Genomic DNA, 12,510 nt, shown 5'->3' with positions numbered 1-12,510 from the left:
AGTGGGGCTAAGCAATTTGTCTTCATCAGTGGAAATGAGTGAGTTTACAAATAAAAATCACAAAACATAAGTAAGAATGCACTTGAGCTTCTATAGGTATAGATTTAACTGTCTTAGTGTTAGTCACCGTTTTCTGTTATGAGCATATATTTCTCTTCCAAAATTACCAACACAGAGGCTACCTATCTGAAACTCATTCTGAGGTAGATTTAGTGAGGTTATTCTAAATTAGAACATGCTGATGATGTTTGGCTTCTGCTTCATTGCAGATAGACATCAGATTTTTTTGTTGTTTTGTTTTTAAAAATCAAATATATAATTTGTGTTTTACAATTTGTGTCTTTAAATTGGCTGCTTAGTTAAGGCAGCCAATATATAGTTGTATATATGTATTAATATATATACAAATATTAATATATATACAAATAGTCCTTTATTCATTTCCATTTTTTAGAATGGGAATTGATGACATTTTTGTTCTGAAAGTAGTCTTCTTAGTAATGTTTGGAAACTCTTGGAATGAGTTAAATTGAATTTCCAAAATTACTATTACAGTTGACTTAGTACAACAAAGTGATTTTAAAGCCTGAATGCCATACTTATTTCAGACAGTATTTAGTGCAATGAAACACCTGCACCAGTAAGGAATCTGACTAGTCCCTGGAAGTTTATTAGGCTGCTATTTGGAAGAGGCTTTAGTTTGATAAAAATATAGATTGAAAAGAAAATGCAGCTAAGTGCTTTGTGTTTTTAAAATTTTGCTATTCAGAAATGCTATAAATATCATTATGCTAATGAGGTTTTCAAAACAACCCTTATTATACTTTTAGAATTTTCTGAGCTATCTTACTGTATTTGCTCAACATTACTAAAGACTTGTTTACCAAAGATCCTTTTTTTATATTTCCTTTTTTACCTGTCTCTATCATAACATGTCTCACCTACCACATTCTGATTGGTATAACCAAGCAGGAGTAAGTAATTTGTAAAATTGCCTAATTGTGTGGCTAACAAAGACTCTTGATATAAAAACTCCCCCTTTCTAGAGATAACAACATTGTAGAGGACTGAAAATGTTCTCTGTGTTCTGTGTACGTGTGTATGAAAGTGAGAGATAGAGGGTCGAGAGTGGTTTTTTTTAAACCATGCTCTTAGTGTTAATAGGATGTCCTGGGCTTTATCTTTTCTGTGTAGTTTTTGTTTTGTTTTGTTTTGAGATGGAGTCTGGCTCTGTCCTCAGGCTGGAGTGCAGTGATGTGATCTCAGCTCACTGCAGCCTCCGCCTCCCTGATTCAAGCGATTCTCCTACCTCAGCCTCCCGGGTAGCTGGGATTACAGGCACGCGCCACCACACCCAGCTAATTTTTGTATTTTTAGTAGAGACAGTGTTTCACCATGTTGGCCTGGATGGTCTCAATCTCCTGACCTCATGATCCACCTGCCTTGGCCTCCCAAAGTGCTAGGATTACAGGCGTGAGCCACCGTGTCCGGTCCTTTTCTGTATAGTTATTCAGATATGAAGATTCTCAAGTATGAAATATGTCTTTCCTGGGAACGGAAATGTGCTCAAAGGTCATAAGTTATCAATGGAAATTATTTTATACCACTCCCAGCCATTTTTAAGAATAGAAGGGATCCTAGGAATAGAAAACATTAATTATATGATGCATTTTTTGATTAAGTTCCAATGAATGGTAAAAAGCTGGACTCTTGTTCATTAACTGATATTCAAAAGAATTTGATATTTTAGTTTCATAACTTTGTCAGGTTACATCTTCATACTTACTAAACATGATTAGTTCTTGTAAAGGAAACTTCGTGTGTGTTGAGATTTGGAAATAGGTGAAATACTAAATTTAAAGAAGTATGGGCCAGGCGTGGTAGCTCACGCCTGTAATCCCAGCACTTTGGGAGGCCGAGGCATTTGGATCGCTTGAGGTTAGGAGTTCAAGATCAGCTTAGCTAACGTGGTGAAACCTCGTCTCTACCAAAAATACAAAAATTAGCCGGGCATCGTGGCAACTGCCCGTAATCTCAGCTACTGGGGAGGCGGAGGCAGGAGAATCGCTTGAACCCGGGAGGCGGAGGTTGCAGTGAGCCGAGATTGCTCCACTGTACTCCAGCCTGGGCAACAGAGTGAGGCTTTGTCTCAAAAAAAAAAAAAAAAAAATTCAAAAAAAAAAAAAATATGGTTGTTATTTTTCTCTTCCTTGGCCATGTCATTATTGCAAACATAAATTATAACAGAAGATTTTGAACTTAATTTAGAAGACAAAGCTAAAGCCTTTATTGTCATCTCAGTTATTTTTAAAGATATCTTTAGAGGGACTTTATGTTAATACAGTTATTTCTGATTTTTCTAGAGTCCTTGGTATAAATGAATGGCAGAATACAGGGTTCCAGTATGATGTCATCAGCTGCCTGAACTTGCTGGACCGCTGTGATCAGCCCCTGACTTTGTTAAAAGATATCAGAAGTGTCTTGGAGCCAACTAGAGGCAGGGTCATCCTTGCCCTGGTCCTCCCCTTTCATCCCTATGTGGAAAACGGTAAGTGTGGTCAGTCAGGCTAGCTCTTACTGAGGATAGCGGTTTATTGGTATTTGTGATTTTGTGCTGTGTACAATTAAACATTGTCTAGTATTTCTTATAATAGCCTGCAATTTAAAGTAATCCAGTTAATCCATGTAAAACACCATCTTGGTTAATGTTCACCTTAAGGTGGACTTTATAGAGATCTAGCATTCCCCTTGCAGTGGTAATAATTAATATTTAGCGGGGTCTGACTGCTTGAGATTGAAAGCCAAAAATGCATCTGTATCTCTGGTTTTAAGTGGAGCTTGAACCATTTATTTATTAGCTTTACAACTAAATCGAGCAATAAACAGTGCCTTTAAATCTGGTCATATATACTTGCTGAATGTCATGGCTGTTTTGTTTTCCGTTTTGCATCTCTCGTGCCAGACTCTAAAAATGATAAATGCTCTTATCTGTTTTTTTTCTCTTTTGAAGACCATGTGTGTTGCAGCATGTATCATTTCTTTCTGTAACATTTGATTTTTTGATTGCATGGTCTTGCTCTTCAGCAATATTGAATGAAGAATGTGTTAGAAGAAATGGGTTGATTTCATATCACTTCATAGTTACTGTGACTTCTGGCCATTCTGACTTAATGCCACATTAATTTATAGTTTTAGTTTATGTGGTTTGCATTTTAGGTCATCTTGAAAGTTACAATTTTAAGTCTCCTGCATTTTCATAAGTTAATGTACATTAATATAAAATTATTTATTTTGTGAATAATACAAGTTACTATTTAAAAATCCTTAGTGTTTCTTTTTTTTTTTTTTTTGAGACAGAGCCTTGCTCTGTCGCCCAGGCTGGAGTGCAGTGGCGCTATCTCGGCTCACTGCAACCTCTACCTCGTGGGTTCAGGCAATTCTCCGGCCTCAGCCTCCTGAGTCCCAAGTAACTGGGACTACAGGCACATGCCACTATGCCTGGCTAATTTTTTTATTTTCAGTAGAGGTGGGGTTTCGCCATGTTGACCAGGCTGGTCTCTAACTCCTGATCTCAGGTGATCCTCCCGTCTCTGCCTCCCAAAATGTTGAGATTATAGGTGTGAGCCACCATCCCTGGCTGAAAAATCTTTAGATTTTCTATTTTACTGCCTCGATTGACCTTGACTTCAGAAACTCTTAAGAGCTCACAGACATTTTGAAGAAATCTATTAGGATTTTGCAAATGTCATCATTATCAAATATGAAAATCTATGTCTTAAGGAATAATGCCCGTTTCATATAACCATTGGATTCTGTGTGGATTTGTGGTGTCACAAATTAATTTAATTTCTTGTCTGTTATTTTTTCTCCCCAGATCTTAGTGCCTTCAGATTTAATGCTTGTCTAAATATTTACCAAATGGTTTCAGATTTGTGTTGATAATAGGGAAAATGGGGAATTCTTTCAATATAAAAGGGTGTGGAAAAGAGCAGAGAGAACATATCTCCCCTTTCCCATCTTAGATCTCCATTTTAATGTTCCTGTTGTCGAGTGGTTTGTCATGGTAAAGAAAAAATGCTTTTAAATGTGAGTGTGCATATATCATCTATATGTTGCAAAATGTCCTCCTTCATGATTCAGCAACCTGATCTTAACTTCAGTGCTACTCCTTCCTGTGTAATTAAGCCTCAGCTCCAGCTCTCTGCATTGCACTCACTAGTCATCAGGTTGGAAGGTCCTGGGTTCCTGTGTCCTGTTGGGCAACCACATGATAGAACTTTAATGCTACTTCCTGGCATAGCAGGAGATGAAAGAGCAGGGGGAAGAAACATCAATCTAACCACGAATTTTATTTCCTTGTGTTGCTGCTGCTAAAAATGGAGAGGAAGTCAAACTAGACAAGAGGGATGTCTCCATGAAGTGTGGAAAACAAGCTCCTTGATTTTGGATGTGCAGAGCTGCCTGTTGAGTCTGAGGAGCCTGGCATGTGACACACTGCAGACCTGAGACAAGAAGCCTTGTTGCTATGGGTGACTTTTAGTGACCTATAAATTTTGCAGGCATGCCTCGGCACTCTATTATTGCTTTCTTTCTCTGAGTCACTAATTAGATCCTGATGATTTCCATGTGAAACTGTGAGGACTGAGAGATGCAAAATGGTCTTGCTGTGTAGATTCATGAATGCTGGACTGTTGGAGGATATCTGAGTGTGCTTTGCATACTTGGCTTAATTTGTTTTTTTTTAACTGAAAGTAGTTGTAGGTGAAATGATTACTTAGGTAATTGTTTTGGTAAATGGCTTGAAGTTGAACCACAGCAGTTTTGCTATTTGGAAAAAAACAAAATGAAAAAAATATGATTCTAATTTCAGTTTATTTGGTTTACTGACCCAGTTTTGGCTAGGGGTTATTGAATCTAGTGAGAATTATTTTAAGCACCCTCCAAAGAAGGAAAGATATGAAGTCAAGAGAAGGATAATTATATTGTAAAAATTTAATGATGTTTAATTTTTCAAAATTGTAATTTTTATTGAAAAGTAATTCAGTAATTCTTCAAGCAACTTACTAGAGGGTTTACAATAAAAAGTTTATTGGCTGTGCATGGTAGCTCATGCTTGTAATCCCAGCACTTTGGGAGGCCGAGGCGGGCAGATCACAAGGTCAAGAGATCGAGACCATCCTGAGTTAACACGTTGAAACCCCGTCTCTGCTAAAAATATAAAAACAAAATGAGCCGGGCGTGGTGGTGGGCGCCTGTAGTCCAGCTACTGGGGAAGCTGAGGTGGGAGAATGGCGTGAACCCAGGAGGTGGAGCTTGCTGTGAGCCGAGATTGTGCCACTGCACTCCAGCCTGGGTAACAGAGCCAGACTCCGTCTCAAAAAACAAACAAAACAAAAAAAGTTTCTCATCCAGTCCAGTTCCACAATCTTGTTCAGGTTTCTTGAATATTCTTTAAAAGATAGTCTATGCAAATGTAAGTACATATGTACATTAAAAAAATTATACAGGCAGTACCCAATTATAAATAACTTCTATTGCCTTTTTCCACTTAAATGTATCTAGGAAAGTAGTTCTTACCAGTACATATGTCTCCACATGGTTGTCTAGATATAAGCTGTAGATGCTGGAGCTGGCGTGGACTGGTTCATGAGAGCTGATTGTTGTTTTGGTAGGAATTTAAGTGAACTGGTTGTTAAACATGGCCATTATTGAAATTGACCATGATGGGAGTATTTACACTGTAGAAATTGGCAAACACTGCAAATAGCCATTTTCTTCTCCAAGCTGGTAGTTACACATTTACCAGCACACCACTAGATGTATAACTTTACTAGAGGAGGTCTCTAGATAGCAATTTGCTTTGTAATGTTTAAAAACAAAACACCCTCCCCTACTTTTTTCTTTTTCTTTTTTTTCTTTTCTTTTTTTCTTTTTCTTTCTTTTCTGAAAGGGACTTGCTCTGTTGCCCAGACTGGGGTGCAGTGGTGCTATCACAGCTCACTGCAGCCTTGACCTCCTGGGCTCAAGCTATTCTCCCACCTCAGCCTCCTGAGTAACTGGGACTACAGGTGCATGCCACCACACCCATCTAACTTTTGTATTTTTTTGGCAGAGAGGGGGTCTGGTGGCATTGCCCAGGCTGGTCTTGAACTCCTGGAATCAAGTGATTGGCCTGCCTTGGCCTCCCAACGTGTTGGGATTATAGGTGTGAGCCACTGCACCTGGCCTTTTTTCTAACTTTAATGAAAATATTTCTACTTTAAATATGATGCTAATTTTTTTTTTTTTTACTTGAAGTTGCTGTTGTTTGGCTTGAGATGGTTCTTTTTTTTTTTTTGGAGATGGAGTCTCACTCTGTCACCCAGGCTGGAATGTGGTGGCACAATCTTGGCTCACTCGCTGCAACCTCTGCCTCCTGGGTTCAAGTGATTTTCCTGACTCAGCCTGCTGAGTAGCTGGGGTTATAGATGTGTGCCACCATGCCCGTCTCATTTTTGTATTTTTAGTAGAGACAGGGTTTCACTATGTTGGCCAGGCTGATCTTGAACTCCTGACCTCAAGTGATGCCCCCACCTCAGTCTCCCAAAGTGCTGTGATTACATTTCCCTCTTAAAGTTGTGTTATAGACTGCGTGTTTGTTTGTGTTCCTCCCAGGTATATATTTTGAGGCCCCCACCCCCCATCATGATGGTATTAGGAAGGGGTCTTTGGGAGGTGATTAGGATTAGATGAGATCATGAGAGTAGAGCCCTCCTGAATGGAATGAATGCCCTTTTAAGAGTTCTGAGAGACCTTGCTTCTCTCTGCCTTCTGCCATGCAAGGATACAACAAGAGGTCAGCAGCGTGTACCTAGAAAGAGGGTCCTCACCAGAACTCAACGATGCTGGCACCTTTATCTCAGACTTCCAGCCTCCAGAACTGAGAGAAGTAAATTTCTATTGTTCTGTGTCTGGAATTGGTGGGTTCTTGGTCTCGCTGACTTCAGGAATGAAGCTGCAGACCTTTGCGGTGAGTGTTACAGTTCATAAAGGCGGCGTGTCTGGAGTTGTTTGTTCCTTCTGGTGGGTTCATGGTCTTGCTGGCCTCAGGAGTGAAGCTGCAGACCTTCGTGGTGAATGTTACAGCTCTTAAAGGTGGCATGGATCCAAAGCGTGAGCAGCAGTAAGAGTTATTGCAAAGAGCGAAAGAACAAAGCTTCAGCATGGAAGGGGACCCAGCAGGTTGCTGCTGCTGGCTTGGGTGGCCTGCTTTTATTCCCTTATTTGGCCCCACCCACAGCCTGCTGATTGGTCCATTTTACAGAGAGCTGATTGGTCTGTTTTACAGAGAGCTGATTGGTGCATTTACAAACCTTTAGTTAGACACAGAGTGCTGATTGGTGCATTTACAATCCCTTAACTAGACACAAAAGTTCTGCAAGTCCCCTACCCGATTAGCTAGACCCAGAACGCTGATTGGTGCATTTACAAACCATTAGCTAGACACAGAGCGCTGATTGGTGCATTTACAAACTTTTAGGTAGACATAGAGTGCTGATTGGTACATTTACAAACCTTTAGCTAGACCGAAAAGTTCTCCAGGTCCCCACCCGACCCAGAAGCCCAGCCGGCTTCACCTCTCAATGGCACTGGCTGCGGGACTTTGCGGCACCTAGCCTGGGCACTCCGACAGCCCAGTGGGAGCTCGTCCCCTGATCAAGCCCAGCAGGAGCTGGCTGGTGGCGCCAAGTGCGGGGCATGCTGAGCCTGCGCCCACCCGGAACCCGCGCTGGCTCCCGCCTGCGCCTCTCCCTCCACACCTCCCCACAAGCAGAGGGAGCCGGCTTCAGCCTCGGCCAGCCCCAGAGAGGAGGCCTCTATAGACAGCACAGCCATGGGCTGAAGGGCTCCTTGAGCACGGTCAGAGCCGATGCCGTGGCCGAGGAGGCGCCGAGAGCGAGTGAGAGCTGCTAGCACGTTGTCACCTCTCAATCCCCCGTCTAAACAGGATACCCCCAACCGCTGTTGGGAATTTGGCCGATGACTGCTCTAGCTACTTCCTGCTGGATAGGGGCGAAGAAGAGGCCCTGCAGTTGTAGTGTCCTCCAGAGGGGAACTCTTTAGGCCAGTGGAAGGGCCAGCGGGTTGGTCCAGGGGTCCTTGGTAGAAGTTGTTAGTTGAGCTCATTTGGGGTTCCATTTGTAAGACCATCTATAGCTTGATGGCCTCCATTCTAGAGGAAACAAATTTGAAAAGAAGGTTAAAATTACAGGTCCCAAAGGTGAGTAACAGCAAGATGGCTGCCACAGGACCTAGAAAGGGGAGAAGCCATGTTGCCCAACTCCAGAGGTTGGTATTAGAGTTTGAAAGGTGGTGTCTGATTTCAGAAGCCTTTTCCTGTAAACGCTGGGCAGCATCTCGTACTGTCCCTGACTGGTTAGTGTAAAAACAACACTGTTCCCCTAAGAAGGTACAGAGTCCTCCCTTCTCAGCAGTGAGGAGGTCTAGGCCTCAGCGGTTTTGGAGAGTCACTGTTGCCAGAGAGTCTATTTGGGATTATAGAGTATGGATAGATTTTGTTATTTCTTGCAAACTATCTGAGAAATCCTTTGATAGTGTGTAATAGTAGGATAATGAAGTAGATAAACTGGCTATTCTGGTTCCTGTAGCAGCCATTCCTAACCCTATAACTAGGCGTATTAGTTGTATGGCTCTGCGCTGACAGACTTGAGCTTTGAAGAGTACTGATAGGGTCTGATTTCCACAAGATTAGAAGTTAGGATAATATATGTTTACGCTGTTAACTTTTAGCAGACTTTACTTTTGTTGAAAACCTTGTAAGTTTGGGATTTCAATTATTCTTTGCTATTAATAAGATCTCGTTTAGTCTATATTAACTTAGAATTGGTATAGATGGCTCCTTCCTGATTCTGTAAGTACTTTAAGGTTTAGCTGAGTGCAAACAGCTTGCAAGTTTGAGCAGACCAATTATTAGGCAATTTTCCTAACTCTGTTTCTACAAGAGTTTCCTTATCATTTACTGAATACTCATTGTGTCTTTTTTCCTTAATCGCCTGAGAGGAACCATCTATCGTCCTGTCCTGAAGGGAGTTCCTCCTATGTCTGGTCGGACCTTTGTATGGTGATTAATTAAGATTTAGATCCCCTGTTAGGAAACCTGCTGGGTTAAGGATTTTTGCTAGGAAGGCTATGGGTTGTCAGTGGCCTCAGTGCTTTCGGGCTATGCCCTTGTTTACACTGACAACAAGGTAGTATTGGAGTGTTACAGGGTTACAGAGAAGACCTTCAATTATCAATTATAGGTTTTAACTTTACCCTGGCTTTTAAAGGAATAGGGTACACTTTTTTCTTTACTACTTCCATCTCTCTTTCTCTTTGTCTCTCTCTCTGACTCCCTCTTTGTCTCTGTCTCTTCCCTTCTCTGTCTCTTTGACTTTGTCTCTTTCTTTCTTTCTCTCTGACTCCCTCTGTCTCTTCCTCTCTTCCCTTTCTGCTGGTCTTTCCCTGCCTCTGCCAGCCGCTTATCCTGCTGTTCTCCCCTTTCCTTCCCCTTTTGATGGCTTTGGCAGTGTAAGACTGCCACCTCCTTGGGTTTTTGCACTGCATGCAATAAGTCCATAATTGCCTTGTGGTATTTAATGCGGGGTCCCCCAGAGGTTAGGAACTCCCTTTCTTTCCATATTGCAGCATGGGCATGTAGGATTACATAAGCATACTTGCTATCTGTATACACATTTATTCTTTTTCCTTTTCCACTTCTAAGGCTCGGGTAAGTGCCACTAGTTATGCTAACTGGGCACTGGTCCCTGGGGGAAGAGGCTTACTTTCAAGTATGGTTACATCACGAACTATGGCATAATCTGCCTTTTGCATCCCATTCTCCACAAATGAACTTCCATCGGTATATAGGTTAAGGTCAGGATTAGCTAGGGGGACTTCTAAGAGATCATCTCGGGCGGCATAAGTCTGGACTATAATTTGTTGGCAGTCATGCTCGATTGGTTCCCCATCCTCTGGGAGAAAAGTGGCAGGGTTGAGGGCCACGCACATACATATTTGAAGCACTGGTCCCTCAAGGAGTAGCGCCTGGTATCTAAGCAGGCAGTTGTCTGATAGCCATAAACTTCCTTTGGCACCTAGTATGCCACTTATATCATGAGTAGTCCAGACAGTGAGATCCTTTTCTTATATTATTTTGATAGCCTCTGACATTAAGATGGCCACCGCCGCAACTACCCGTAAACAGTGAGGCCAGGCTTTTGCTACTACATCAGTTTCCTTACTTAGGTATGCCACTGGTTGTGGGGTTGTCCCACAAGTCTGAGTAAGGACTCCAAGAGCTATCCCTGCTCTCTCTGTCATGTATAAAGAGAAGTTTTGTTCTGTGGGAAGGCTTAAATTCAGAGCTTGTAGTAGGGCCTGCTTTACGGTTATGAAGACTGTTTCTGCCTCTGGTTCCCATTCTACTAGATGAGTATTTGCTCTCTGGGTCTCCTTGATTAGAGTATAGAGGGGTCTGGCTATCTCACTGTATCCGGGGATCCATAGTCGGCAAAAGCCTGTGATTCTAAGGAACCACCGCAACTGTTTTAATGTCTTAGGGCAAGGATAAGCCAGTATAGGCTGTATTCGTTCCTTGCTGAGGGCCCTGGTCCCTCTGGCTAAGATTAGGCCTAGATATTTGACCTGCTGTAGGCAAAGCTGGGCCTTTGACCTAGACACCTTCTACCCTTGATTAGCTAGAACGTTTAAGAGATCTAGAGTAGCCTGCTGGCACGAGGCTTCTGAACTGGTAGCCAAAAGTAAATCATCCACATACTGAAGGATCAGAGTGCCTGGACTTGAGAAGTGGCCTAGATCTTGGGCCAGTGCCTGACCAAACAGGTGAGGGCTATCCCTAAACCCTTGGGGCAGGACCGTCCACGTAAGTTGGGATGTGTGGTCTGTGGGATCCTCAAAGGCAAAGAGAAACTGGGAGTCAGAGTGCAGGGGAATACAGAAGAAGGCATCCTTGAGGTCCAGAACAGTGCACCATTCTGCTTCCTCTGTTATTTAAGAGAGCAGGGTATAGGGGTTGGGTACAACTGGATATAGAGGAATTACTGCCTCATTGATGAGTCTAAGATCTTGCACTAGTCTCCACTGACCGTTTGGTTTTTGTACTCCTAGAATTGGGGTGTTGCAGGGACTGCTGCATTTCCATAGTAAGCCTTGAGCTTTTAAATGTTTAACAATATCCTGTAATTCTTTATGAGCTTTAGGCCTTAAGGGATAGTGCCTTTGATAAGGAAAAGTGGTGGGGTCTTTTAGCCTGATTTGGACTGGGCGGGCATTTTTTTGCCCTTCCAAATTGCCCTTCCAACGTCCAGACTTCAGGGTTGATTCCCTCCTCAAGTAGGGGACAACAAATGGGTAACTTGTTCCCCATATTAATGTAGATAATAGCTCCAGATTTGGCTAATATATCCCTCCCTAATAAGGATGTGGGACTTTCAGGCTTAACAAGAAAGGCATGTGAAAAGAGCAAAGTCTCCCAATTACAACTGAGGAGGTGGGAGAAATACCTGGTTACAGGCTGTCCCAGGATTCTTCGGATGGTAACGGACCTTGAGGACAGTCATCTGGACAGGAGATTAACACTGAGAAGGCCATGAGGAAGTCAATTTCCTGGCACTCAATGGTTAAGCATACCTGGGGCTCAGTGAGGATGATGACATGAGCTGGCGCTTGCCCCGGGCACCCTCAATCCTGTTGTTGGATCATCCGGTTGGGGGCTTCTGACCCAGAGAACCCTTGTCATCTGGGGCAGTGTACCTTCCAGTGATTGCCTCGGCATAGCAGACATGGACGAGGGGGCAGCTTGTTTTTCATTGGACAGTTTTTCTTAAAGTGTCCTTGTAAACCACATTGATAACAAGCCCTACTGGGTGATTGGCCTGCCCCATTTTGTGTCCTCTCTGAACCACCAAGGTTTGTTTGTCTGAAGGCCATGACTAAGGCTGTGGCCTTTCTCTGATCTCGCTTTTCCTTTTGGGCCTGTCCCTATTATAGAATACCGAGGTTGCCAGGTTTAATAATGCCTCCAGATTTTGTTCAGGGCCCAGGGCTTGCTTTTGGAGCTTTCTCTTGATATCTGCAGCCGATTGGGTAATAAACTTACCTTTTAGGATCAGTTGACCCTTGAGTGATTCGGGTGACAGGGGAGTATATTTTCTTAAGGCCTCCCGTAGCTGCTCAAGGAAGGCAGAAGGATTTTCTTCTTTTCCCTGAGTTACGGTGGACATCATTGAATAATTCATGGGCTTTTTCCTAATTCTCCTTAGTCCTTCTAGAACACAGGTCAACAGATGTTTATGACTCCAGTCCCCATGATCTGCATCAAGGTCCCAGTGGGGATCCGTAGTGGGGACGGCTGGCTGACCAGTAGAGAATTTATCCTTTTCTTCGGCTGTCATTCTATCATTTACTTGACTAAGATACCAGGTATCTCCAGACCCTCGGACTGCAGCT

The 12,510-nt window shown here is 42.7% G+C and overlaps 1 protein-coding gene across 2 annotated transcripts in view; it reads left to right on the top strand.

Moving 5' to 3' along the window:
• Positions 1–12,510, top strand: part of METTL9 (methyltransferase 9, His-X-His N1(pi)-histidine) — a 56,779-nt gene that overhangs the window by 23,168 nt on the left and 21,101 nt on the right. For both annotated transcript variants that reach the window (XM_024233525.3, XM_024233524.3), the window contains exon 4: positions 2,364–2,548. In XM_024233525.3, the coding sequence (XP_024089293.1) occupies positions 2,364–2,548 (185 nt within the window). The remainder of the gene's footprint in view (positions 1–2,363; positions 2,549–12,510) is intronic.

This window comes from Pongo abelii, chromosome 18 (genome assembly GCF_028885655.2).
Source record: "Pongo abelii isolate AG06213 chromosome 18, NHGRI_mPonAbe1-v2.0_pri, whole genome shotgun sequence".
In the NCBI taxonomy this organism is placed as follows: domain Eukaryota; kingdom Metazoa; phylum Chordata; class Mammalia; order Primates; family Hominidae; genus Pongo; species Pongo abelii.
The sequence above is the reverse complement of the archived record's forward strand: the minus strand, read 5'-3'. Positions and strand labels throughout refer to the sequence as shown.